A 27,102-nucleotide genomic window follows, 5' to 3' on the forward strand; every position below is an offset into this window, starting at 1 on the left:
TGACTAATGGGCTTTTTCAGGTCTATTACGGAAATGTCATTCGACATTATCGATCTTTTAAGTTAAATATGCTCTATTATTATTTCTGTTTTCATCCGTCCACGTCCACGTTGAACGAGGAAAAAAGATTTCTTATGGGTTATTGGGTTTTTAAAGTAGATTTTCTTACAAAGGGTATCAATAAGACAACGAATTTTATGATGGATCCTCCTACTTCTACCCTATCCCTTTCTTAGTGTTTATTCATTATAGCTTAAGATATTCTCTTTTTTTTTATTTAAATATATTTACTATTAAATTTGTATTTTAATATTAGTATTAAAATATCGATTTAATTAAGAATATATACATATAAAGTATTTTCACAATTTGTATAGAGTAATAAACCTCATTTTATTCCCTTCAGTGGAATCAATGGGAATGTAATTGCAAATATTGCTGCCAGTACAACAGAAAGATTGCAAATATATAATTCATTAAGAGATGCATTAGGATCAATCGAGTTCAGCGAATTGTTATAGGAGTTTGCAGCGGATATTGGGCTATTCAGGCTTTTTTGGAGGGACTTCAAAACCATTTTGAAGCCTTAGTAGTAGAACATTAATTTATGTTGTCTATGAAACTCACTTACAACACCATTTGTAGTAAACCTCGTCAACAGAACGAAAAGCAAGATTTCTGCAAAATAGAACACACAAGCAGACTCCGGTAGCCAATTAAACGACAGTTAACAATTTTCTGTTTTCGGGCTAAATAACCAACAATCAAGCCTTTTAATTATACAAGCTTCCCTAGCTGTTGAAAATTGAATAAAGTGGGTATTTTACAAAATGCCAGTTGGCATTTAATATAGTTTGCAGATAGATGGAGCTAGTTTTAAATATAGTGTAGGTTTTGTAGTCACCAGACGAGAGATCCTATACTCTTAAACACCAAAATAATACACTTGTTAACGGATAACAATACTTTATTGTACCAATCGTACAAGAAAACAGCTACATAGCTTAGACACGTGGAAGTCAACGACTTTTACAACCAGTCTCTGTCACGACTCAGGTGCAACCTAATCCGCCATAATGGATCGAATACATCCTGACAATTGACAGCCTCCACTCCACTCTCGGAGTGAGTGAGAGGGCGATACAAGTCCCCACACACTCCCCTCCTAGTGTGAACGTTACAATTCAACAAAGTCACAAACATTATATAATATGGAAAGATTAATAAAATTATGCATTAGCAACATTAGAATAACACAAAGTTACAAACACTATAATATGCAAAGATTAATAAAATTATATATTTGAAAATCTCACTTGCTTTTTACGAGCGTAAGTTTTTAAAACCTTTTCAACCATTGGTACCGGCAAATCGCCAGGACCGTCCAAGTCGTGGGTTCCAGCCAAACTGGATGAGGTGACTGGCGAATTGCCAGCACCATTCGAGTCCTGGGTTCCAGCTAGACTCGAAGGGGTGGTTAAAGGAGGGTCGCTATCAAGTGTATCAGCTAACAAGTCTTCAGACATGAGATATGCCGGCTTAAGTAGCTCAACCGAGACGCTTTTCGTTTTCCCGTTGATATCGATATCAAACACCCTATCGGACAGTCTTTTAACAACCTTGTAAGGTCCGGAATAAGTTCGTTCGAGTGCCTTCGCAACAACATTGCGTAAGAAAATATGGGAGCATTCGTATAAATTTTTAAAAACAAACGCACGCCTCTTGTGGTTATGTGTGACTGGAACAGGCCTGACGAGTCGCATAAACTCACGAAACTCCTCAATGAATGTGCGAGGATCAGGAGTAAAATCCCCTTCAAGAAAGAATTCGCCAGGCATGCGAAGTGTCGTGCCAAACAAGAATTCGGCAGGCGATGCCTCGGTGTCAGCACGAACATGAGAGCGCAACCCTAAAAGAACCGTGGATAAGGTCCGCGTCCAATTCTTGTCATTGTGACACTTCAAAGCGGCTTTAAGGCAACGATGCCAACGCTCGATCATTCCGTTTGCCGCGGGGTGGTAAGCAGTCGTATGGATGTGTTGAGTGCCAATAAGGCTAAGTAAGGCTTTAAATAAGGTGGCTTCAAACTCAAGACCCTGGTCAGAGGTAATAACTTTGGGAGACCCATAACGAGAGACCCATGTATCATAAAAGGCCCGCGAAACAGTTTGGGCAGATTTATCCGGGATTGGAATGGCCTCTACCCAACGGGAGAACCGATCAATCATTGTCAAAATATAATGGAAGCCGTTGCTTGGAGGCAAGGGGCCCACCAGATCGATATGTACGTGGTCGAAACGACCATCAGGGGTTACAAAATGTTCAGGAATAAATTTGACATGCCTAGAAACCTTGGCATGCTGGCAATCTAAGCAGGTTTTGCACCATAGTGCAACATCACGGTGCAGACCGGGCCAAATGTACTTCATGCGAATTTGCCTGTCAGTTGATTTGGTTCCACAATGGGCAGCGTTATGTATACGATCAAAGATCACGCGCCGTAATGGCAAAGGGATAAAGGGGCGAATGGAGTCGCCAGAGACATCACAATATAAAGATGTCTTGTTAGGACCAAAGTCGAAGGTTTTAAAACAGAAGTCTTTATGGGGTGTCTTAATAAGCTCTGCCAGTTCTTCATCTTTGCTCTGCAAATCAGAAATTTGTTTTAGAGAGATGTCTATGGGTAGAGAGAGAGACTCAATACGTGACAAACAGTCAGCCACCACATTATCTGAACCTTTAATATATTCAATGCACGTAGTAAATTGGGAAATGTATGAAAGTTGGCGAGATTGCCGGGGAGAAGCTTTGTCTGGACGCTGAAGAAAAGCGTAGATCAAGGGCTTATGGTCGGTCACAACCTTGAACTCCTGACCTTCAAGATAATGCTCAAAGTATTTAATTGCCTCGTAAATGGCTAGCAAATCTCTATCGTAAGGACTGTATCGAGTCTGCCGAGGGGACAATTTCTGAGAATAGAATGCCAAAGGCTCCCAGGACTGCTTCGTTCCATCAATCGGTTCAGACAGTTGTTCGAGGGACGCACCAATCGCAATGTCAGAGGCATCGGATACCACACGGAGTTCCGCACCAGCGCGGGGATGGACTAGTAAGACCGCACTAACCAGCTCCTGTTTAACTTTTTCAAAAGCTCGTTCAGACTGATCCGTCCAGATGATAGGACTTTGATCATTTTTACGCGAGTCCTTGAAATATGCATTTAAAGGAGCTTGAGAGGAGGCCGCGGTAGGAATACTGCGATGGTAAAAATTTACCATGCCTAAGAAGCGGCGAAGCTGAGAGACCGTAGAAGGCTTGGGGAAACTTAAAATGGCTTCAACCTTAGTAGGAATAGGAGATATACCACGATGGTTAATGCGATAACCCAGAAAATCAATTTCATTAACGGCAAGAACACATTTGGCGGGATTTAAGCGAAGACCAAATTCTCTAAGTCTTTCGAAGACTGCTCGTAAATGAGTGTGATGGTCTTCAATGGTTTTGGAGAATACCAAAATATCGTCCTGATAAGCAAAGGTAAAATCAAGAGTCCTTAAGGCTTGGTTGAGATATCTCTGAAAGGTCTGGCTAGCATTACGCAAGCCGAAAGTCATGAACATGAATTCGAACAAACCGAAGGGAGTTATTACAGCAGTCTTTTCGATGTCCTCAGGATGAACTGGAATCTGCTGATAAGCACGAATAAGATCAAGCTTGCTGAAGATTTTTTTACCATGTAATTCACTGGAGCAGTCATATAAATAGGGAATGGGATATTTATCCGGCTTGGTGACAGCATTTAACGGTCTATAGTCACCACACACCCGCCACTCGGTGTCACCCTTTTTGACCATATGAATGGGACTTGCCCAAGAGCTAGAAGAGGGTCTACACCTACCAGTGTTTATCCAATGCTGGAACTCCATTTTTGCATACTTTAGCTTATCAGGCGGTAGCCGACGAGCCCGAGCTGACAAGGGAGGTCCTGAGGTAACTATATGATGGAAAACTCTAGGAATTTTTGGAGGAATATTGCAGGAGCTGCCTGTAATTTCTGGGAATTCTGAAAGAATTTTTTTGCACTCACTATCTATCAGCACACAATGTATGGAGTGTACAGGAGCCTCTTTGACAATTCCTTTAGAGCATAGCTCAGTTGAAGTGTCCAGTAAACATTTCCTGCGTAGATCAACCGCCAAATTATACTGAAAAAGTAAATCGGCGCCAATAATGGCATATGGAACCTCCGCGATACAAAAGTTCCAGGATATATCGCGCCGCAGCCCCAAATTCAGAGTACGAAGCGCCTCACCATAAGTATTTATGAAGCTATTATTAGCGGCATAAAGTTTTAGCCGAGCCGGTCTGTCGCGAAACCTAGGATCGACTGGCACTAGCGAAATGTCCGCACCGGTATCGACAAGATAAATTTGACCTGTGGTCCTGTCACGGATATGAAGACGTCGAGAAGGTCCAATCACACCTTTACCTGCCGCCTCCAAACAGGAAGGTGTAGAACTTAGTTTTTTGGCTTAGCTGAAAATTCCGCGAACATTTTACACCACTCTTTGCACGAAAGAGCGTTATTCGGGTATTTCTGATGCGCATAACATAACTCGGATTTCGCAGAATTACTCCTGCGACCCTGATTGGACCCAGACCGTGACCGACCGCGACTGCGTAAGCGTTTAAATTCCATTTGCATTTGCTTAAATGATTCCATCATGGTGTCAAATTTTGCCTCGAGCTTTTGAAATTCAGAGCGGTCTACTGGCAATGATGGTACGGGTTTTTTAAACACCCCGAAAGCTTGGGGAAATTCAGCGTTCGAACCCGGTTGACACGAAATTTTGTCGGCGATAGTGGCTAAAGTTTCAAGGTCCTTGTCTGATACAATCGTTAGAATGTCGCGCTGTTGTTGCGAAAGACACTCGAGAAAGATTGTTTTAAGAACTTGATCCGAGAGGTTACTTTCATTTAAATCACGAAGTTGACTCAATACTATAGAAGGTTTGCAATTAACATCGACACGACCCTTTAATAACTTTTTTAAGCTGTCCTCCTTAGATAAGGAAAAACGTGAAACAAGCTTGGCTTTTGCTTGTTCAAACGCATCACCCGGAAGCAGACTCGATTTAATTATTGAGCTGATACATTTGAAGGCTTCCTCATCGTCAATAGCCATAACTAAATAATCGAATTTTGTAGAATCTACAGTTATATTGGCACGGCGGAAAGCGGCATCGACCTGAAAAAGCCAGCACTGAATATCAGAAGTTATAATTTTGGGAATTTTAGGCGAAACAGCGTCGATGCGGCCTTCATTACGGCCATTACCGGCAACAACGTTAGCCTAGTCAATATTAGTCCCTGACATCACGTAGTTGAGCATTAGTTTGATCTAATTGCACTTGTAGCTCTTCAGACGACATAATGGAACAAAATGAATAATATATGTGAAATAAATGAATAAAATAAAAAAGTATGATCTAATTTTAAATTAAAAATAGTTTTCCAACACAATATTTAATACAGTAAAAACAGTGACGATAATTAATCAAAAGGGATGATTATCACACACCCATAATAAAAAACTAAATAAATTTAAACTTTTGTACCTTTACGCACTGCACTGAAGTATCAAATCAGCTGATCCCTCAATCACAAGTTTGAAGTTTGAAATCAGCTGATCCTGCTGTCAGACGGCGAGATGCGAGAGTCAAGTGGCGAAACGTCGCGCCCCAAAGTACAGCAACCAGCCAAACATCCGGCAACCGGCAAACAGCAACCGTACAAACGCTACCAACAAGTGCGGCCAACAGTCGAACTGAAAAAGCCGGCTGCACACAGCACAATTTCAACCGGCAGCAACTGCGTGCCAGAATTCTGCCTAGCGATACGAACAATCACAAAGCCGGACGCACACGATGGCAGATGGGAAAAATTGGCGGTAAGGATACTGAAGACGGCACAATTTTTCAATAAAATTCATTAACAACACTACTGAGCGATCACATCACCGTTCCAGGGTAAAATTAGCAAATAGCGTACTAGTTCACTGCTAACTTACAGCACACGCACAACCGTTACTATATGAACGTCGGGGTCACCACTGTAGGTTTTGTAGTCACCAGACGAGAGATCCTATACTCTTAAACACCAAAATAATACACTTGTTAACGGATAACAATACTTTATTGTACCAATCGTACAAGAAAACAGCTACATAGCTTAGACACGTGGAAGTCAACGACTTTTACAACCAGTCTCTGTCACGACTCAGGTGCAACCTAATCCGCCATAATGGATCGAATACATCCTGACAATTGACAGCCTCCACTCCACTCTCGGAGTGAGTGAGAGGGCGATACAAGTCCCCAAAATAGTTTAGAAAGGTGAGGTTTAAGATGTTGTAAGTAAGATCTATGGTAATTTTTTTATTTTTTTTACAGTTTTAGTGAACCAAAGTTATTAATTTATTAGAATAACAATAAGCCAATATTTTATTAAACCCTAATAAAGTAGAAATTTTTGGTTGAGTGAACTGCAGAAATTTGGGTTTGTTTCTTACTTTTAACGCAAATACTTTAAGGGGGGGTATTATCAACTAATATACGTCGATAGTTTTCAAGGCCTTGAATTATATTTTCAACCAATACTTTGTGATGCAAAACGTTGAAAGCCTTATGAAAATCAGAAATAATGCACATCTTGTCTTCCACAACTGACTAGAATTATGGTCACATAGCGTTAGCCGAATATATAAAGAAACCTGGTGGCATTTTTGATATGCGGTTTAGTAACAAACACTTCCAAAGAAAGCATTAATTTGCTTATAATGGGTCTGTCTAAAATAAAACCATTTATTTAAATAACGTCTAAAATTTTATGTTTTACAATTTTAGACGTTAAACGATTAACGTCAAGAATTTTTTAATTTCAGGAACATATAAGGTATGCTGTGCCTGTTTTATTTATAAACCTTAGTCTTAACTTGATTTTGATTTAATTCTTATGACTTGTTATATATCATTACTTTAAATAAACCATTAAAATGAAAATTTGGAAGCAATATAATTTAGAAAGATATTTTTTTGTAGGGAGAAAATGGTCTCTAATATATTTATATCTGAAAAAGTAGCAAATTTTACAGCAATTGTGCTTATTTTAATAAAACAAAACTATGTTTTATTTTTATTTGCAAATATATTTTGCCAAGCGTCGAGTTTCTTTTTTGTTACCAACATATACTATGAAATATCTGGTGCTATTATTAATTAACAGTGAATGACAATATTCAAAATCATGTCTTTTTTATTTTCTTTATTCATACGAAAGATGGGTATTTATGAATTTGTTTTTAAACATGTTTTTATTATAAAGCCGTAAGATATTTTTACGATACTTACCGGTGCTATTTCAGTAAAAGGTCCAATAAACATATTAAGTAGAGCGACACAACCTAACATAATTATAGGCGAGGCCATACAAGTGGGCCTGGTTAGTCTTCGAGCATACCCTCGGGATACCAGTTGAACAATATTTAAAGCACTTGTCAAATCCTAAAAAAAAAATATACATTTTTTTGTCTTTGATTAATTAATTAAAACATTACCAAAGCAGGATAAAACAATGGAAAAAATAGTCTATAAGGACTTCTCATATGTGTCATTTTATATGCAGGTCCTAAAAATATGAATAGCTGTACTAATTTGTTCGCGAAATCTGGATTATCCGAGGCAAACATTAATCCTGCAGTTGAAGCTAGTGAATGACCAACGTAAATGATCTTGCCTTTGTCACCAGAGTGGTACTGGACGAGTTGCAACATTGCTGGTAAATCATATTTGGCTATTTCATCTACACTGTAAAATAGATAATCTTAAGTTAAAATACTCGTTTTTAACATAATTACCTATACAAATTCCATAAGAAATTCAAGGCATTAACATATGATAAAAAACATTTTCGGTAAGATCCAAAAATACCTTAAGTTTGATTTTGAGGAGCAAAAGTGGTGACGTAGAAAATATAGTAAAACCTTAAATTCTTTAAGGTTTAATCCCTCAATTTTTATTAGATGAGAGTACGAGTTAAATGGTTCTTACTAAAAAGCACTTTTTATTCCCTATAAGCTACTGCGTAGTTTTTGAATATACATATGGAGCTTTAAAATTCCAAAAATGCGTTTCATAAAAAAATTAATTCAATTTGACTTTAAAACTTATCGTATTTAGTCAAAGCAAATTCTTTCAAAATAATGCGCTACTTTTGTTGATTTTTAGTTTAGGCTTATTTCAGTATTCTCGGGTTGATGCTTCACATTTAGAGTCAGCCAGTCAAGCCAGTTTAGTTGTTTTAGGACTTGTGATTAAAGTGTTTGATGATAGTTAAAACTTTTAAATTTGTTAGTTATGATGTTGAGCTGTTTAATCAACGGCATGCTGACAAATTTATTCCTAACGAATTGTTTGCGAATTGTTGAAAACATTTAAAAATTTGATGTTATGTTCATAACAAAAGGCCTATAAATATGGAATAGGAGCTAATAATAAAAAATTCAAATTTTATCGGTTAGTGCAAGAGCTAAATAAAGACTACTTTGATGGTCGCTTAAAATTTTGCAAAATGGTAAACAAGTAAAGTACTTTACGCACGGTAGTAGAAAAATAATTGTTTTAATTAAATCTATAGCTATACGTCTAATTTATCAAAGAGTGTTATACGTTTACAAAAACAACGTTGTTTTCTTGAATGATATGATTTATTTTTTATAATTCTACCTAGAACGCAATAAATGCAAAATTTTGTTATTAGTTACAGCTTATTTTTTAAGTTACGAGCATTTTTTTCAAAAACATTTTATAGTAAAATTATTGCAGCATCTTTAATATCTCAAAAATTAAATTATATCAAAGCTGCGTAATTTTAAACTAATTAAAATGCCAAAAATAAATTAGATTTCTTTAGCAATCTTGCCAAATTGTATTTATAAAATCTAAAATATTTTTTTAGCTTTTAGTAACCAGTTACCTCCAAATGCTTACAAAGTGATTCATTGACACTTTTCACTTTTTTAACGTTTAGTTGAATTTGGTTTAATTCAAATGGGTTTAATTCAAAATTTGGTTTAATTTATATCAAAATCTATCTTTTATAATATAGGATGTGATTGTTTCAAATAATATTTTTCATTATGCTTTACGATTTTTATGATTATTAGCCTTAACTGTAATAATATACTGAAGTCTATACCTACCATAAAAATGTATATCTAAAGATGAAAAATTATTTAAAAAATGTCGATGATTGATGACAACGGGTGCGGTCTTTAAGCCGAGTAATAGATTTAAAGAAAGAGAAGTACGGTTTTAAAGCAAGAAGCTACATCTAGAAAAAAGGTTTTATGACAATAAAAATTTTCGATAACACCAATCTAGTATAGAACTACCTTAGAGTTTCGAAAATTATATAATTGAAAAATAAATGATTGTCGATGTAAAATTTATATATTGCGTCAGTGGAATATTTTGATAAGATTTATTTCAGTAACTTTTAATGAAATTAGTTTATTGTGATTTTAAAATATCGATTAAATGTCCATGAATGACACTAAAGAAATACAACGATTATAGTTTCTTAAAACTTTTATTATAGCTCTAAAACCACTGCTCTAAATGGTAACTGTGTTTTCTTTAATGTATCTACCGACATGTTGCCAATATAAAGGCTTTAGCGTGACCTTTGGCGACTCTACTATGTCATCAATTTTATCGGCTACCGGAAAAATTCCAAGCACCAATTTACGTATGGCGAATTATAGTGAGCGGCAACACGTAAAGCTGGTAGCGGAGAAAGTGGCGGAGAGTGTTTCGGATATTGGCTACATATGTCGCTGGTTTAGAAGCTTATTTTAATTGTACTTCTTCAAAACTCAATACGAAATAACCTAATAGTACGAGTGCCTGCGACACCCGCAGGACCGAGGACGGGATTAGTAAACATCTGGCTTTCGTGGGAGCTGCGTCGTTTGGCGACAAAATGTCCCAAAATATTACGCGAAAATCCAGGCATTTTAAAAATATTTATTCTAATGCGGGTTTTACAGACATGACAATGTGTAAAACCCGCATAGAATTGTAATCTTAAAATGTTTAATATGCTGTCTTTTGCATAATGAAAATTAAAGCGTTATTCTAATAAAAAATAAAATATCAACTCTGATAAAAATATAATAAAAAATCAGAAATAAAACTCTAATAAACAAACTTAACAACATATAATTTTTTTAATAAAAGGCTCAAATAAACCGCCTTTTTCCGCTAAACAAAAACTTAACCTATCGTAAAAGCTATTTCGCACCTCCAAAAGAGTTTCAGGTAAAATGGAATTGGCACCTTCGACAATTTTATTTCGCAACTCCTCTAAATTTTTTGGCCTACTAAATTCATGCTTGTATATGGTCTGCTTAAGGTAACCCCACAGATAAAAGTCATTTGGAGATAAATCTAGAGATCTAGGAGGCCATTTAATATCGCTAGTCCCACTAAGGAGGCGGTTAGGAAAAGCATTTGTTAAAAATTCTTTTACCCTAGTCGCGTTATGAGCACAACAGCCATCTTGCTGAAACTAAACCGGTCCCAGGTCTACATCAGGTAGGATTTGAATGGCAGGAAGAACTTGGTTTTGCAGCAACTCAAGGTACTTTTGGGCGTTTAAAGTGCCATCAATAGAAAATGGCCCTATAACATTGTCGCCCAAAATACCTGCCCAAACATTCAATTTCTGAGGATACTGGGTACGAAACTGAAAACTTCTGTGCTCGCTTTCCTGAGACCAATAACGAACAATGGAAGGATTGTGTCTGCCATGTAATGGAAAAGAAGATTCATCAGAAAACAAAATATTTAAAAAAAAATATTCGTTTTCATTTGCCTTTTCCATCATGGTTTCACAAAATTCCATTCTTCGCCACTGGTCTTCAGAAAACATTTCCTGAGTTTTTGAATGCTTGAAACATTTGTACCCATATTTTTTCCAGATACGAGCAACAGTTTTATTGCTCATTCCCAGTTCCTCTTCAACACTTCTAGTGGACCATGTCGAATTCTAGGGTACTGCAAACCATTTCTTCCCGCCGTTCTATATCCTGGACCACTTCAACAGGTGGTTCTTGACGTATCGTGTGGCATTTTTTTACAATCTTGAAGACAAAAAGATGTCTCAAAATTTGTAACCACATTTAAAACCATTTTTGCACAAGAAATCAGTCTATTCTTAAATGTCACTGAAAACAAATCTCTATATTGTACTGCCGAATTGCCTCCATAAAACCATTTAATTAGTTGAACTTTTTCGGAAGGGGTATAAACAGCCATAGTGAAAAAAAACACGAAAATAACGCTCAAAAATTATTAATGCAACGTACAGTAACACAGCAAAGTGAGGTCTGCTGACTCCCGGTTCAAAAAATAAAAACGAAAAATTCCGCCGCCTGCAAGCCGCAACCAAGCGATGTTGCCATTATTTTGGGTAATAAAAAAAAAATCTACGTAGCTCACGATAACACGATCTGTATATTTTATTTAACGCAATCGAACGCTCTGCTATCCTCTCCGATCCGCTGTCCGCTTTATGTGTGGTCGCACACTTAAACCGTTGATTGAATATTTGGGAAGATACGCAATCCTGTGTTAAAAAGTGTACCCGGTCGACTATCGGATTGCCGTTCAGTTTCGTGCACCGTGTGGTGCTGCCGCGAAGCGTCAAATCTAGGAACGATTTATTTTAGCTGCGTGGACTTGGCTTTTGGCTTCTTCTGAGTCAGGTTTTCAACGACGCTGGAATCTCCGGTTACGCGGCCGTGTTCGATATTTTTTTAAGATATGGGATGATGCTGCCAACTATGTTTTTATTTTTTTTTGAACATACAACACGGTGTCATTTATGTGGTGGTCAAGTGATAAGTGATATACTTAAGAGGGGAGGCATATTGAAATTTCTTAAAAGTTAAATTTTATAAACAAATAATTACTTACCAAAATATGTTTTTGAGACAAAAATTAATACAAAAAAATATATAAAAAGCTATTTTTACAAAATTACCAACAAAGTTTAATACAAGTTATAATTCCATCAAACATTATGTTTCCTCCATTTTGTGTTCAAGCGGGTCAAGTTTTCAAATAAAAAGCCCGTTGCACTTAATTAACTAAAAACTAATATACCCAAATATTCAATCAACGCTTAAACATTCTAGCTACGCTGGGTAGTAAAAGTGGAAACGGTAGATATTATTTCAATATATTATAGATTATAGGTCGGTTTAAATTTGGATCAAGTTTAGAGTAATAGCTGTAATCGATAAATAATTTTAAAATTAAATATTTTTATGGCTATATTTAACTCTAGGGAAACTTTATTTATGAGTATAACTACTCTTCTAGAATAAATAATATATCCTATGGTCAGACCTCACACCACTAGACTATTGTTTGTGGTGCTGGTTAGAAAATGAGTGAGAATAAAAGTGAAAATTAACACTCTATAAGTTATATAGAGTCCATAATTCGACGCATTAGAAATGCGGCAGTGTTTGTTAGAGAATGACATAAATCACTTAAAAAAGCAACAAGTACCCTTTGCAGAAGAAGTAGACAATCTTTAGAGGCTAATAGTCGTATTTTTAACCATTTCTTAAAACAGCGTTATAATTAAAACAAAGTTAATGTAGAAAACTTTGTTTGTTGGTAATTACGCTGTATTTTGAAAACATATGAAAATGGCATAAGGATATTTTGCTGGAAGCCACGTTTGAATTCCAAAAAAAAAGAAATTGCCGAAAGAAAACTATACTACAGCTACTCGAGGTTATAACAGATAAGGATAAAAATGTTGGTACGCTTTTTGTGAAAATTTATTTTTTATATTGTTTATAATTTGTAAGCTATAAGACAACTTTCGTTATAAAATACTTTTCATCGTCCATGTTGCTGGAGAGATTATATTTTTTTTTACTTTAATTTTTTAAAGTATTTTTTAAGTTACATCTATGTTTTATTTTCTGTATTTTTTGTGGTGAAACAAAAGTCAAACTAAAAAATTGAGGCAAGGACTGGTATTAAAAAGAACTAATAATTCTCAATAAGGCACTAAGCATAAAATGGAATATTCTTGGTAAATATTTTGATCACCAAAGATTCGCAGCTTATCAAAATACGAGCCTAAAGCTTTAAACTTTTTGTGCAAAAGTTGCAGAATAAATGAGTCTCAATTGAAGAGTAATAGGATAATGTAATCGGTGTTAACACGTCCAGTGCCGACACCGCGGCACCCGCGTTCTTCAGTTTCCAGGTGCCTCCAACTCGGGTCCCGCGTTTAATACCTCAGGTGTCAAATGGGGTTTTATTTTTACTGGCCTGTTAGAACAACAGTTTTCTGTGTGGTGGCATAGTGTTAACATTGTTATCTATTAAATATAAATGTTGGTTTGTGAATTTCGTAAGTTGGATTTGATTGAGATAATATATTGATTAAAAGCAAGAGATAATTATGTTTTTTTTTCTTTATGATTGTTATTTTTATAAAGCATTATATAATGGTTATTTTATGTAAAAAAGTGTAAAAATGTAAATATTTTTTTTGTATTTCGTTATATTTGTATATTTTATATATTTTTATATTTCTATAAATGTTTTAAATTTTTATATATTTTTGTAATTCTATAAATTTTTATATTTTATAAATTTTATTATTAGTTATAAATAAACTGGAAATTACCAAGTTACAAACGCAAGCGTTATAAGCGTTGTTGGCACCAATTTTTACAATTACTATTTTTCAATTTTATTTTTATGTTCCTATTTGTTGTTATATCAAAATATAAATTACCAAAACTATAGATAATTTCATTTTATTAAATCTGACATAAAAAAACTTCTTGGCACCTAGAGTATGCTAGGCTCATCTACCGGCAGCGAAAGTGTTAAATAATCACCTAAGCGTTACAGTCTACTTTACTAACTATTAACTTATTACTATTGCAATTGCATTTTGCAGACATATTTATTATTTTATTAGGAGACTGGCTAAATCTAAAAATGTGGCTAAGGAAACATGGTCGATTGTTAATGCTTTAAGAAATAAGCCTTCTTTGGCGAATAGTATCTCCACTTCATCTGAGAACCTTAATGATTATTTTGTAAATTTGGCAAATAATTTAATGAGTACCATAACTCCTTCCCATGATCCACTTTCATATCTTCCCATTTCAAATGAGAATTTCCACAGTTTTTTCTTTACGCCCGTAGTGTTACCAGAGCTTTGCAGTTCAATTAGGGAAATCAAAAACAAAGGCTCTGGAATTGATGGACTTAATCTCAAAATGTTTTCAAATCTGCCCGAATGTACATTATGTCATCTTATTACTCTAATTTATCAGTTATTTTCAAAAAAGTGTTTTTCCTAACTGCCTTACGATGGCGATAATAATTCCACTACATAGAGAAGGAGACAAAGATCAGTCTTCCAACTATCGCCCTATCGCTCTTTTTCCCACACTTTCAAAAATTATTGAAAGATTGGTTAAAAAAATCATTTTTGCTAAAATATAAAATACTTACTTCCCATCAATTTGGATTTTATTTGGATCGGATTTTTGGTATAACAAATGCACAAATGATGCTATGTTTTCTCTTTTTAATAATGAATACTCTAGCTTAAACAACCAACACCCTACAGCAACAATTTTCTGTGATTTTTCTAAAGCCTTTGATTGTATTAATCATGACATCTTATTAAAAAAGTTGCAATATTACGGGTTCAGAGGAGCGCCTTTTAAATGGTTTAAGTCGTATCTCAGTAACAGAAGTCAAGCTGTGAAAATTGATTCGACTATGTCTTCTTGCAAGCCAATACAAAGTGGAGTGCCTCAAGGTTCCGTACTTGGCCCTATTTTGTTTCTTATCTTCATCAATGACATTGCTAATCTAAATATTAACGGTAAAGTCTGTCTATTTGCTGATGATACTAGTTTTACCTGGAGTAATCCGGATATTTCTACACTTCATAGAATCGTATCAAGTGATTTAACTACTATCAAATCATGGTGCAACTCTAATCTCCTTTGTCTCAACATTTCCAAAACTAAAATATTGTCCTATAAAAATACCTTGCAATCTTTTGTACTTAACGCAATAATTGACGAAGTTGATTCTGTAAAGTAAATTTTAGGGCTAACTGTTGACAACTCGTTAAAAGGGACACACATATTGACTCTTTATCAAGAAAATTAAGTTCCGCTTGTTTTGCGTTAAGATCAATTTCTAAGGAGCTTAGCCTGTCTACTTCTAGAACAGTTTATTTTGCCCTTTTTGAATCGCACCTTCGATACGCCCTTCCATTCTGGGGTACATGTAGTGCAACTCAATTTGACCGTATTTTTAGACTACAAAAGAGAGCTTTACGTTATAAAATGAGACTTAAATACAGAAGTCATTGCCAGCATTTCTTCAAAAAATTTCAAATATTAACTCTTCCATCTTTATTCATATTTGAGTGTGTTTGTCTTATACGCAAACACGGTTCAGCATCTGATAGGCCTTCCCATAGTTATCCACGTAGAAACACGGAACATGATCTATACCTGCCTACCCCACATTCAGAGTTGTTCAAAAGTTCCATATTATATAATGCAAAAAAATGCACTATCATCTGCCATTGGAAATTAAATCCATCACATCTTTTTTTGCATTTCGTAAAGCATTAAAAGCATTCTTACTGGAGAGAGCTTTTTACACAGTTAACGATTTTTTTTTTGTAATCATTGATTTGAAATTTCGCACTAGCTGAGCTATGTATTTTTACTATCTGTACATGTTTAGGTATACTGCTTTGTGTAGCTATTTTAGGATTTTTTATAATTTTTTACTTTTTTTAACATTTTTTAATTTTTTTTTTTAACATGGAGTCATCTTTTATTGATTTTTTTTTGATGATATACATTAAATTGTATATTTTATAATAATATTTTTGACTACTTACACTTTTTAAATTGTATTAATCTGTATATATTGTAGATATTCTATTCTATTCTATTTATTTATTTATTTTTTTTTTAAATTTTGTTTTGTTTTTCTTTTCTTTAATTGTGTTTTGTTTGTATTTTTGTGTCTTTTTAATTTTACAGCTTTGTCTACAAATTGTAATAATTTCTTGAATATAAAGCATTGATTGATTGACTGATTATTGATAACTTTCTTTGCAAAAACTAGCAGTTATTAGTATTATAAAGTTATTAGGATTAGTTTAGAAAGACTATAACAGCTAACATCATTCTCAATATATCAGAAAAAATTAAGAAAGTGTTTAAAGATTAATTTAGGCATCAAATTACCGAACTTTGTATAAATTTAAAAAATAAGATCTGCAAAAGAGACCAAATTAGTGCTTTAGGATTTTAAAGGAAAATACTGACAACACTACGTGTGAACATTTGTATTAAATATTTGTTTTCTTCTATATACTTTGTTTTTAAGAGGGATGCTTACAATTCACATTGTTGCCGCCTACTCGCAACTCAACAGAAGAGGATAATTATTTATGTATACTATCTTGTAACTAACAAAAGCATTCTTTTGGGATAGATATATCTATTTTAATATATACGTAATATATATTACAAAATTATTTACCTTTATTTAGTAATTGATTGTTTTATTTAGTTATCTTTAATTTAAGTATGTTCAAAAAGTTTTGTCTTCTTGTGTTTAATTTTGTTCATTGTTTTCTCAATTTTTGAAATTGTATTTGTGTTTTGTTTTTTTAGCTTGTAGGATGCTTGTACACAAGATTATTCTTACGTAATATAGCACATTTTCTTTCTTTCTTTCTTTAAAATGTAACAGGGCATAAAAATCAGTTAAGTAGCATACATTTGGTGCTAAACTCTTTTTTTTCTCTCTTTTTAATTTGGTTCTAGACCCCATAAACACTGCCGAACGGTGATAAATCCGATCACCATAAGAACTTTTCAATATAGTTTTTTTTTAATTTAATGATCGCCGGATATCATTCAATTTGGTCTGATATAGATACTTTTATAATTACGAATGCATAAACTTCAGCTTTCAAAATTCCATAAAAATATAAAATATACTATTGTTCGAAGAAATTACCCTAAATCTAAAAGCAAACATACAGTAAATTTTGTGCATTTTTAATGCGCAATTATTTATTTAAAATTACAAATTTGTATTTTCTTAAATTGCATGCTATATGAAACTAGAGTTTAAATCAGATGGTCATTACTAAAGCTACGTGTACTATACAAGTACATTTATTTAATAAAAATAAAAGTAATAATATTAATAATAATAATAAGTGTTTATTTTGTTAATCATATAAAACAATCCGATACATAAATATATATATTATTAATTTTGTCATTGATTTATATAGGGAGCCAAAATCAATAAAAAAAAAGATCAAGTTTGACTCCGAAGACAAAAAAAAAAAACGTTTTTTCTTAAAATAGTCCTCCGATAAAGCTTTCAAATTTGTAGAAATATCATTATAAAGCCGATAAAAGTTATAAGAGAAAGATCGCTGAAAAAAACGGGTCTTGTTAGGTGGTGGGGTAATTAACCCCTTAGATCTTAAATTTAAGTTATTTGCTCTTCGCCATATTTAACCTGTTACAGTCTTTTAGTTTATGAGAGCCGGCTCATACTTTCTAATTCCATAGATGTATCTTAAGCAAGATTTTTGTACCCGTTAAATCTTTTGTAGGTTAATGAAATCTATGCAAGGTGAGTAAATCACATCATAAAAGTTAAAATGGCTCAACACTAAAGTGTCAGCTTAATTTTTAAAATTTCTATAGTGAATGTCTATGAGGATATATGCTTTTTGTAGACTGGTTTTAATATGGAATTTAAAGCGCAAATCGATATATAGATACAACCCTAAACTTTTTAAAACTTTCTCACATGATAAAGAATCACCTATAATTATGGTTATAAAAGATTTAACACTCTCCTTGTTTCTACCAAAAATCACAAGTTTTGACTTGTGGAACACCACAACTCACCTTGCTATATTCTGATCTGCCATCTAATGGTTCAATAAACTGAAATTTATTTAAATGATAATCCATTAAAAGTACAATAGCGTGCTCTGAAAACCACCAAAATTTAAGATTGAAGAAAAGAGTTTATGATCTATAGTGTTAAATGCCATAGAGAAGTCTAATAGAATTAAGCTGTGCATATGCTCTTATCTGCAGCCCTAATTATACTATCAGTTATGTTTAATAATGCGGTTGCTTAATCTATTTCTAAAAATAAATTTAAAGCTATATTATAGTTTTATCTTACATGTAAGTTTTTCTAGTATATAAATCAAAATTTTTCAATTTTTTTTTAAATATCTGAGAATGGTAATGGAATGGAATATAAAAGTTTTAGTATTAAAGGGCAAAAGCTTATAAGAAACACTTACCTATGATCCCAAAATTCTTTTTGTGTAACATTCAAAGATTCGTGCCCTTCAGAATATTCAGTTCCCCTATAGTTTCCCAACCAAACATCATATCCTGCATCAGCGAGTTGAAATGCTAAGAAAATTAAAAAAAACATACTATTATTAAAATATAATTGTTTGTCTTGCTCTTATTTTATCACTTAAGTTGACTATAATACTTAACTCATAGTTAAATTTATTTATGGTTTGACTTACGTTAGTGGTGCTTAAATAATTGAGTAACATAATGATGTTCCGAAAAATGTTTTGTTTAGTAGAAAAAGGTCTATATAATGTAGTAAAACAAAAAAACGTGGATGAACCATATTTTGTATTAGAAAATAAAAATAAGTTTTTTACTAAAATACGCCATTTTCAAAACATAGCAATGCAAAAACTCTCCAATATCCTATCCTAAGCACGATCCAATACAACACCAACCCCAATTAATTAAATTTAATATTCCAATATTAATTCCAACCATCTCCTATACTATTCCTGACAGTTATCGCATTTGCCTACGGCTCATGAGACAAAATATCCCATTTTATCCAAAAGCAATCCCAAAAATTACTTAATATATATAATGTGATAAATTTTGTGTTCTTTTAAGACAACGTGATGTTTCCTTTTCACCCAGTCACTGAGGTGTGCTTCTTGGCACTCCCAGTGCAGGTTCTGATTCGGCGTAAGGTGCTGTAGAACCCTTTCCTGCTAGTTCATCGGTTATTTAATTTCCTGGAATAAATGTATGTCTCGGAACCCATATAATCCTAACTGAGTTACATTCTCCTAAGGTTTTCAGTTCTATGAGGCAATCCCAAACCAGCTTTTGTATAACCCTATAGTTTGATTTTGGGCCTTGGCACACATTACAAAAAATGTGTAGAAGATTTTGAGGAAGTTTTTAAGAAGTTTTGTCAACTTTGCAAAACGTCTATATAAGCTCACGAACTTCAAAATGGTATTTAGCTGGTGTTCAAGAGCTAAAAAGAGCACTGTGCATATCTCCATTTTTAAGGTATCGAATACCTAAAAGGACGTTGGACGTTGACTGGATATATATGTCATCCGGAATGTCGGAATGTTGGAATCGAAGCCATCCTCTCACAAAAATGAGAAGAGATTGTGTCAATAATGGTTTATTTCAGTTTAAGTAGCATAAAGGACATATAGCAAGTTGGCTATAACCGCTTCAAGACTATCACTTTACAATGGAATATTTAGTAGGCAAACATCACCAAAAAACGCTTTATCCATAAGAACTTGTATTGAAAAATGTCAACATTGTCTTTTAAAAGGAATTGAACATTCAAAAAATATTTGGTTGTCATTGTATGGCAATAGGCAAATCTTTCAAAACCAAAAACTTTCTAGGCTTAATAAAATTTGTTGGATATATAAGATTGATTATTAAAAAAAGTCTGGTAGAGCGTAGATGGAATAGAAAAGGTATTAACAGTCCTTCTTTGAAAACAGACTTCAGATGTTCTTGAAACTAATAATATGGGCAATCTTCATCAACCAACGGCTTAAGAACCCGGACCAACAAGTAACCAAAGTAGGTAAAGTGCTGCTTCAGAACTCAGAAGGTTAGAGTTAGTCACCAAAGCTTCAGAAGGATTTAGTAGATCCATTTAATGTGGACCCCAAAATAAACCACGTAGTGTGCCGGATCCAGCAACATCTGACAACAATGATGAAAATGAACCTTAGTTCAAACCAACTCCTTTCATGACATTCGTAGCAACCCTATTCGTGATTTAAAATGGGAGGAGTTAATTATTCTCATAGTTTTTTTGTACACTTATTTTGTAGTAAAGTTAATCAAGTAATCAGAGTTTTACTTAAATTTGGTTTAATATTTTTACCTAGAGGGTTAGTTTTTAGCAGTTCATCCTATGTGTAAAATTCATTGGGCATCAATTTAGGTTTTTTGCGTCGTTAGTGTCTTGTATCTATAGGCATCTCCGATTTTGTAGTATTTTCAGATTTGAGTAGAAAGAGTGCTTTGAAAAGAATATATTAATAGAAAAAAAATCAGATTATTCACATGGAACGCTAAACAAGAATTTTTTTTTAATATGCTTAAGTTTATTCTAGTCAATTTCATCGTCTAGACTCACTGCTATTAATAATTACATTATCAAGCTTCTGACATAAATATTCGCAGTTGCCAAATTGAAAGTTTTCCCTATTAAATATAATAATTACGCGAAAGTCCACAGTGTTTTCTGTATATTTCTAAACCTATCTTTCAAAATGATTGCAATGTGGTCACATTATATTAGTTATTGGGTTTCACTATTTGTACACAACCCAATACACAGCACTGAAAAATTTATACCTTAAGCAGAAGTACGTAGCTTCCATTTTTTGAAATCCGTTCACGGATTTGCTATACCTTGCAGAGGGCGCCACCTGCGGTATATTGCATGTGTTAAAAATACAAAAACTTTTTTGTACCCCTGTATAATAAAGTTAAGAAAAAAATTCTTTTCATCCAATCTTTTCTTGTAAAAAAAGTATTCTTAGTAAATGTCGGCCTGAGATTCCGCTTATTAGATATCTTAATTTTAAAATCTAGATTTTTCATTTTAACAAGTTCACAAAATAAACGTAAATTGTTATTTCTAAATTAATGCTGAATTACTTATTATAATAAAAATCATAGAATAATGACCCTAAATTATTAGCCGGCGGATTAGCCTCCTTTTTCCGGACACCCTGTATAAGCAGTTTTCTCTTTTTAGTCATTTTAGGAGTATTAGTAAAATAGTACAAGAAAGGTTAGCTTATTATTATTTTATATTTAAATATTGGAGATAAATAAAGTCGACTAGCACCAGTGGTTTTTTTTTGTAAATTACATGAATTTACCATATTGTGGATTTGCATGCTTTGTGTTTTCTGACTCTTAACTGTCAATATTTACTTGAAATTATTGGTGACCATCGGCAAAATCAACTTAGACACTTTCAAGCTATTCCAAATTGTTTCGTGAGTTTTTAAAATTGATTGCAGTTTATTAAATTTTTTTTTTCGTGGATAGCATTAAACGACAGTCAGCGCGAATTAGGAGGAAGTGCTGTAATTTAAATGTGCCAATAAGTGTTCATCCTGCTAAAAGAGTGAGCATGCGTTAGATTGCATTACAAGTCCAAAAAGGAGTGTGTTACAGAGTAATTTACTATTAATATATGTTAATAAATAGCTTGTAGATTTTTTTAACGAAGGTGGATGATTTAAGATCATGCTATCATCTATCTGTAAAAATGATTATAAAGTAGATATAAGCTACTAGAAAAAAATTCTACAAAGCCTATTTTTGCCGTAACAATCGTAATTTTGCTCTGTGATTTAACCTACAAAATTCGTATAGATAAAAAAACAGATAACATAATTTGTATACATTTCTAAGTAGTTTTGCAGAGGCTGGTGTCATAAATCATGATAGTGTCAATGATGTAAAAAAAAATGATTGAATTATACGAAAAGTACATTATTTAAATAGTGATGTAATACTCAATAATTTAGCTAAAGCTCTCTGGCCTTTTACAAGACGTTTAGATTTTATGTTAAATCCATGTCTGTGTGATATTTCAGCAGCAAGTTTTAAAATATTTCTAGCAGCAAAAATTTATATTATTATAGCAAGTAAATTAAAGTTACATATTTTTAATAATTTAAGTAAATATAAATTTTGTATGTGACGAGGAACTGAACTAATTTTTTTAATATTCTTTTATAAGTTTGAATAAAACTCCAAGTTAGCAATCTTTTAATTAAAATGTTATAATAAGTAAATGTTAAAATTATGGTTTATATTTACAACATTTTACATTACATTTTATATATAACATTTTAAAAAAATATTGGCCTATAATTGGTTTTTATTATTTATTAAAAAAAATACCATATATTTTCGGTTTTTTATTTAATTGAGCATTTCATTCATATCCAGGTTTTAAATGTACCAAAATGAACTACAATAAACCAAAAAAACGATCCTTTTTGATCCAATTCATCAAAAAAAAATATCGCAATTTCAAATACCATCGATATTATAACTTGAATACATCATACCAGATTTAACTAGCTAACGCAATGCTAATTTAATAGCTAACGCTTGCGTTAGCTAGTTAAATCTGTGATCGTACATATTTCTATTTATTAGTACTTATTACAGCAATCAGGATTTATTTTTAAAACGGACCATCCTTTATTGAGATTTAATTTGAAATTTTGAGGAGAGTTATATTCTGACAATCATCTTTGAGTATTTATGATAAAGGTCAAAAAGAAGTCTGCTAGCATTAATGGATAATTTGATGTATATGAGTATTTCTTTTTCTTCTTTTTTTTCTTCTTTTAAAATCAGAACTTTTGCTGTCAGCTGACCCAGAGTAGCAAGTGCAGCTCCAATCTAATTTTTTAGGTTTATGAGGCTTGAGTCGCTGTGACGTTACCCATTGATAGCTGAAATATTCACTAGCTTTATGTGAGTGTATTTTAACAGAGTCTAGTTTCTAGAAGGTGCATAATTCCTTAGCTAGGCATTTACAGGATCTTCCCTTGTTACTTGAATCAGACTTAAAGACTACCCACCTGCTAGCTCTGCATAAAGTTTTGGCCCTAACATTACAAGAGATGAGAGACTAGGATCTAGCTTTAAACTCTGATTTTCCACAAGAGAGGGCTTATATTTTTCTCTATTAAAGCTTCTTAGCCAAGCACTTGTTTAAATTTTAAGACCTTGTACGAGGTAAGGGATAATATCTCTTTTGATTTTTTGACCTAACTCACCCTATAGTTACAAAAAATAAATACCAATTTTTAAAAAAAATGGTATCTAACTTTTAACAATTGACACAACTAAATTTTTTCTACACTTCAATTAAGAGCGCGTGATCAAATCAGATTTGGAGTTCCGTCGTATTTCCGCGTCAAGTACCGTTTTTGCTCGCAGTCGCAACGCTGGCGCTGTCGCAGTTTTCACCGTCCCACCGTTGGGTTGGGTTGGGGGTTAATTGCACCTTATTTTGTAAGTTTTGCGGCTGTTGATGAACATTTTATTTCTATGATTCCTTCTTCGTTAATTAGTCCATCTGGACTTGCTGCAAAATATGGCAAATATTGGTCTACATCAAGCATACATTTTGAAACTTGTGCCATACAATTTTTCAAATTTCTTTATTGCAAACGGCTCCTTGTTCATTCCATAGTTAGTAGCTACATTTCCTATGAATTGGAGTACAGAAGAAATTTAGTAAGATTTTCACAACTTTTTCTCATTTTATATACCGTACCAAAGTTTGAAGCAGTTAATATCAATATTTTTGGACATTCTTTTAAAAATGTTGCCTTTCGAACTACTCAGGTAATAAATTAGGTTTGACTGGACCTTAATTTTTATGAAGAAGACGTACTTTTTTGTATATTTTCTTTTGAATTAGCCTTTTTGGTTTTTGCTTGTTTAATTTTCTGCTTTTAATCATTTCAGCATATTTTTTCGTAAAGCTTTTTGGAGTTTTTTTTCGTCACAAAGAGATTTTGAAATTGCTAAATGATAATTTTCATTGCCTAAGTTAAATGAAATTGATGCAGCTTCACACCTGGCTTGGTACGACCACTTTTGCGTAAAATTTATTCTCTTTGGGGTACCCTGTACTTGATTGTGTCTTAAAAAGTTAAATGCCTAAAATGGAATATATTTTAATCATCTGACTTGGATTTTATGTTATTTAAATTTAATTTTTTGGTAACTCTATCTTTTTTTTAATCTTGTGCAAGCGAATACTATGAATATTACTAAAAATACATTTAATTTGAGGTAGTTTTAGGGCTAGGGTACATAGCGTCCAAGAGGACCCTCACCCCGCAACCCAAATATAGTGATTATAGTTTCCCCTATCTGTATAACATTTGTACTAATAAATTTAGTTTTGCTCACTTTTTTTCTTACCGAGATATTCGTATTAAAAGTTATTAAATTGACACCCTGTATGTGTAAAGACTTAGACTTTTAGGATTTCAGTAACTAAGGAGATACAGAGATGTTCATCAATTGTGGCAAAGTTTGATGTCAAAAAATAAATAAAACTCCAAGTCACACTACTTAGCACTACCCGTTTATCGAAACCGTTTTGACCAGTGAAAGCTGACCGGCAAATATTGCGCGTCCTAAGAAATAAGAACGGCGGTGCCAGATCTGCCTATTCAGTATGCCTATGTTGCCAGTTCTTCGACGTCACATATTAATGAACATATAAGTTTAAAAAATTAATATACATATCCGTATATCGTTTATTATTTTATTTATATCGGTAACATAATTGCGTTCATTTTCGAACAACAAATATTAAAATATCATATTATTATAACCAGATAGTACCAAATATCTATAAGAAAAAAATATCTGCATAGTAAACATTAATTTAGCGTAAGTAACCATTAATTTTAAAATCACGTGAAATTTCCCTTAGAGTTATTATAATATTGTAATTTAAAAGATAATTTGTGATGTTAAAACATAAAAAAATCTAAATAAAATTAGCTTTAGGCAGCTAAAATAACTAAAATAATTTATTATGAATTATAACTCCTAAGAGGGACAAAGTAAATATTTATAGAATAAATATAAAAGTAAAACCTAATTAAATAACTTACCAATTGATCTTCTTCCTAACCCGACAAAAATTCCAGAAGTGCTCTGAACACCATGAAGCATAAACACTGGAGGCTTTTTTGGATTAACTCCTGGTATTCTAAATACTGTTAGGTGAAATTCATCTTGAGTTCGCACTTTGTATGTGATGATTGGGTAGCCATTGTTTCTAATAATCTCCGGCTATAAAAAAAGTTATTAGAAAATATTTCATAAAATTGTTCGTAATAATATTCAAATACCTTATACTATACTATATGGGTACTGGTGACTATATATTCACAACCCATACCTAATAGTACTTGTATACAAGGTACATATACAATGTACTTTAGAATATTAAACATTTCAATACAGAAGTGTAATTTTTTTAGAAGTGGAAAACAAATATTAAAAAACATTTTTTTTAAAAAACATTTTTCATTTGTGGAAGTATCAGGTACTGCTTTTAAGTGAAAAAAAAATTGAAAATCCGTTAACTATTACTAATATATCTTTGTAATCAGGTTTTTTTAATTCCAGTTTCTTTGTGGACTAGACAGGACAAACACGATTGATTGTATTTTGTTACAAATTATTTAATTTTTGAAAACCAATACTTTTGCTATATGTGCTCTAGAGTTTTATGAATCGAAAAGTAATCCAAATCATCGTGGTCTGCTTGCTACATTAGGCATCAGCCAATTACGACCAAAAAGTGCTTGATCATATACTTTTTTTCCTCTCAAGTCATATTTATTAAATAGATTCCTATTACCTTTAATATTTCCACTTAAAAGTATATTTTTAATATTAGCACTATTTTATCGAATGCTTATTTATTGCATTACTAACATATTTATTTATTACATACTTAAAAAATATTTATACCTTCCTAAGATCTTAACAATTTCCAACAATTCTAGTTTGAAACAATTTTATTTTTTCTCCATGTTTGTAGCTTGTTTAATAGAAGAAGCTATTGCGTTTTCTTTATTTTTGGATTTCTACGTTAAAATTCCTACAAGCCCGTCTCGACTTGCATCAGTATACACAGCAATGTGTAATTTATAATTAAATATGGATAAGATAGGTTTATTGCAAATTGTTTGTTTCAATTTTTCAAATCGTCTATGAATTTTTTATGAACATCTGTCCGTTCCCATCAATTCCATAGCGATTGCTTTTTTTAACAGTTTTTATAATGGAGTAGTAATTTGAGATAAATTTTCTAAAATGTCCCACCAATCTCAAAAATTGTATAAGCTGGTGTTGAGTTTTTGGGTAAAAAAATTATTGTATGGCATTAGTTTTTTCACCAAATAAGTTATTTTTTGTGTTAAAAAATGACGTTATACTTTTTAAAATGCCTAACTATGTTACTCATAAATTTATAAATATACAGATATTTAAAATATATGATATTTATGACAGTTTATATATTGCCTTTTCAGTTTATTATACCCAACCGTAGTAGCAAATTTACTTTTTTCAAAAAATTCAGGTTTTAATAAAAAAAAAATTTCTTGTGATATAAAATAAAAAACGTAAGCTTGCAGAGATTTTAAAAATTTTAAAGTCCAATATAGCGCCCATAAGAAAAAACAGAGTTGATGATTGGCAAAATACGAAATGCCGTATTAAAAATCTAAAAACATTATCATGTAGCACCACAATGCAAAAGTGTGAATTATTTTAAAATAGGAAAAGAAATAAGATCAGAAAAAAATAAAATCGGTTTTTTGAAATTTCGGATTTTTTCAAACATCTTCGGAACCATTCGGAATTTTTAAATTTTTTAAATGGCATATTGTTAAACGCAAAAACACTCAACCGTGTCCCAATTTAACCATCTCCATTTATGATCTCCACGTTGTGGGTCGAATTTGAAACATCCTATATATAATTTTTAAAACTTTTATTCTCCTTATATATTA

At 32.7% G+C, this 27,102-nt stretch overlaps 1 protein-coding gene across 3 annotated transcripts in view; it reads right to left on the minus strand.

The window, feature by feature from the left end:
- The window catches only part of LOC126738580 (lipase 3-like), a 35,765-nt gene that overhangs the window by 2,096 nt on the left and 6,567 nt on the right, over window positions 1-27,102 (minus strand). For all 3 annotated transcript variants that reach the window (XM_050443977.1, XM_050443975.1, XM_050443976.1), the window contains 4 exons: window positions 25,189-25,369; window positions 18,499-18,613; window positions 7,616-7,865; window positions 7,410-7,562 (listed from right to left, as the gene is read on the minus strand). In XM_050443977.1, coding sequence (XP_050299934.1) covers window positions 7,410-7,562; window positions 7,616-7,865; window positions 18,499-18,613; window positions 25,189-25,369 — 699 coding nt within the window. The remainder of the gene's footprint in view (window positions 1-7,409; window positions 7,563-7,615; window positions 7,866-18,498; window positions 18,614-25,188; window positions 25,370-27,102) is intronic.

The sequence above is a fragment of the Anthonomus grandis genome, chromosome 7 (genome assembly GCF_022605725.1).
Source record: "Anthonomus grandis grandis chromosome 7, icAntGran1.3, whole genome shotgun sequence".
NCBI classification, from domain to species: domain Eukaryota; kingdom Metazoa; phylum Arthropoda; class Insecta; order Coleoptera; family Curculionidae; genus Anthonomus; species Anthonomus grandis.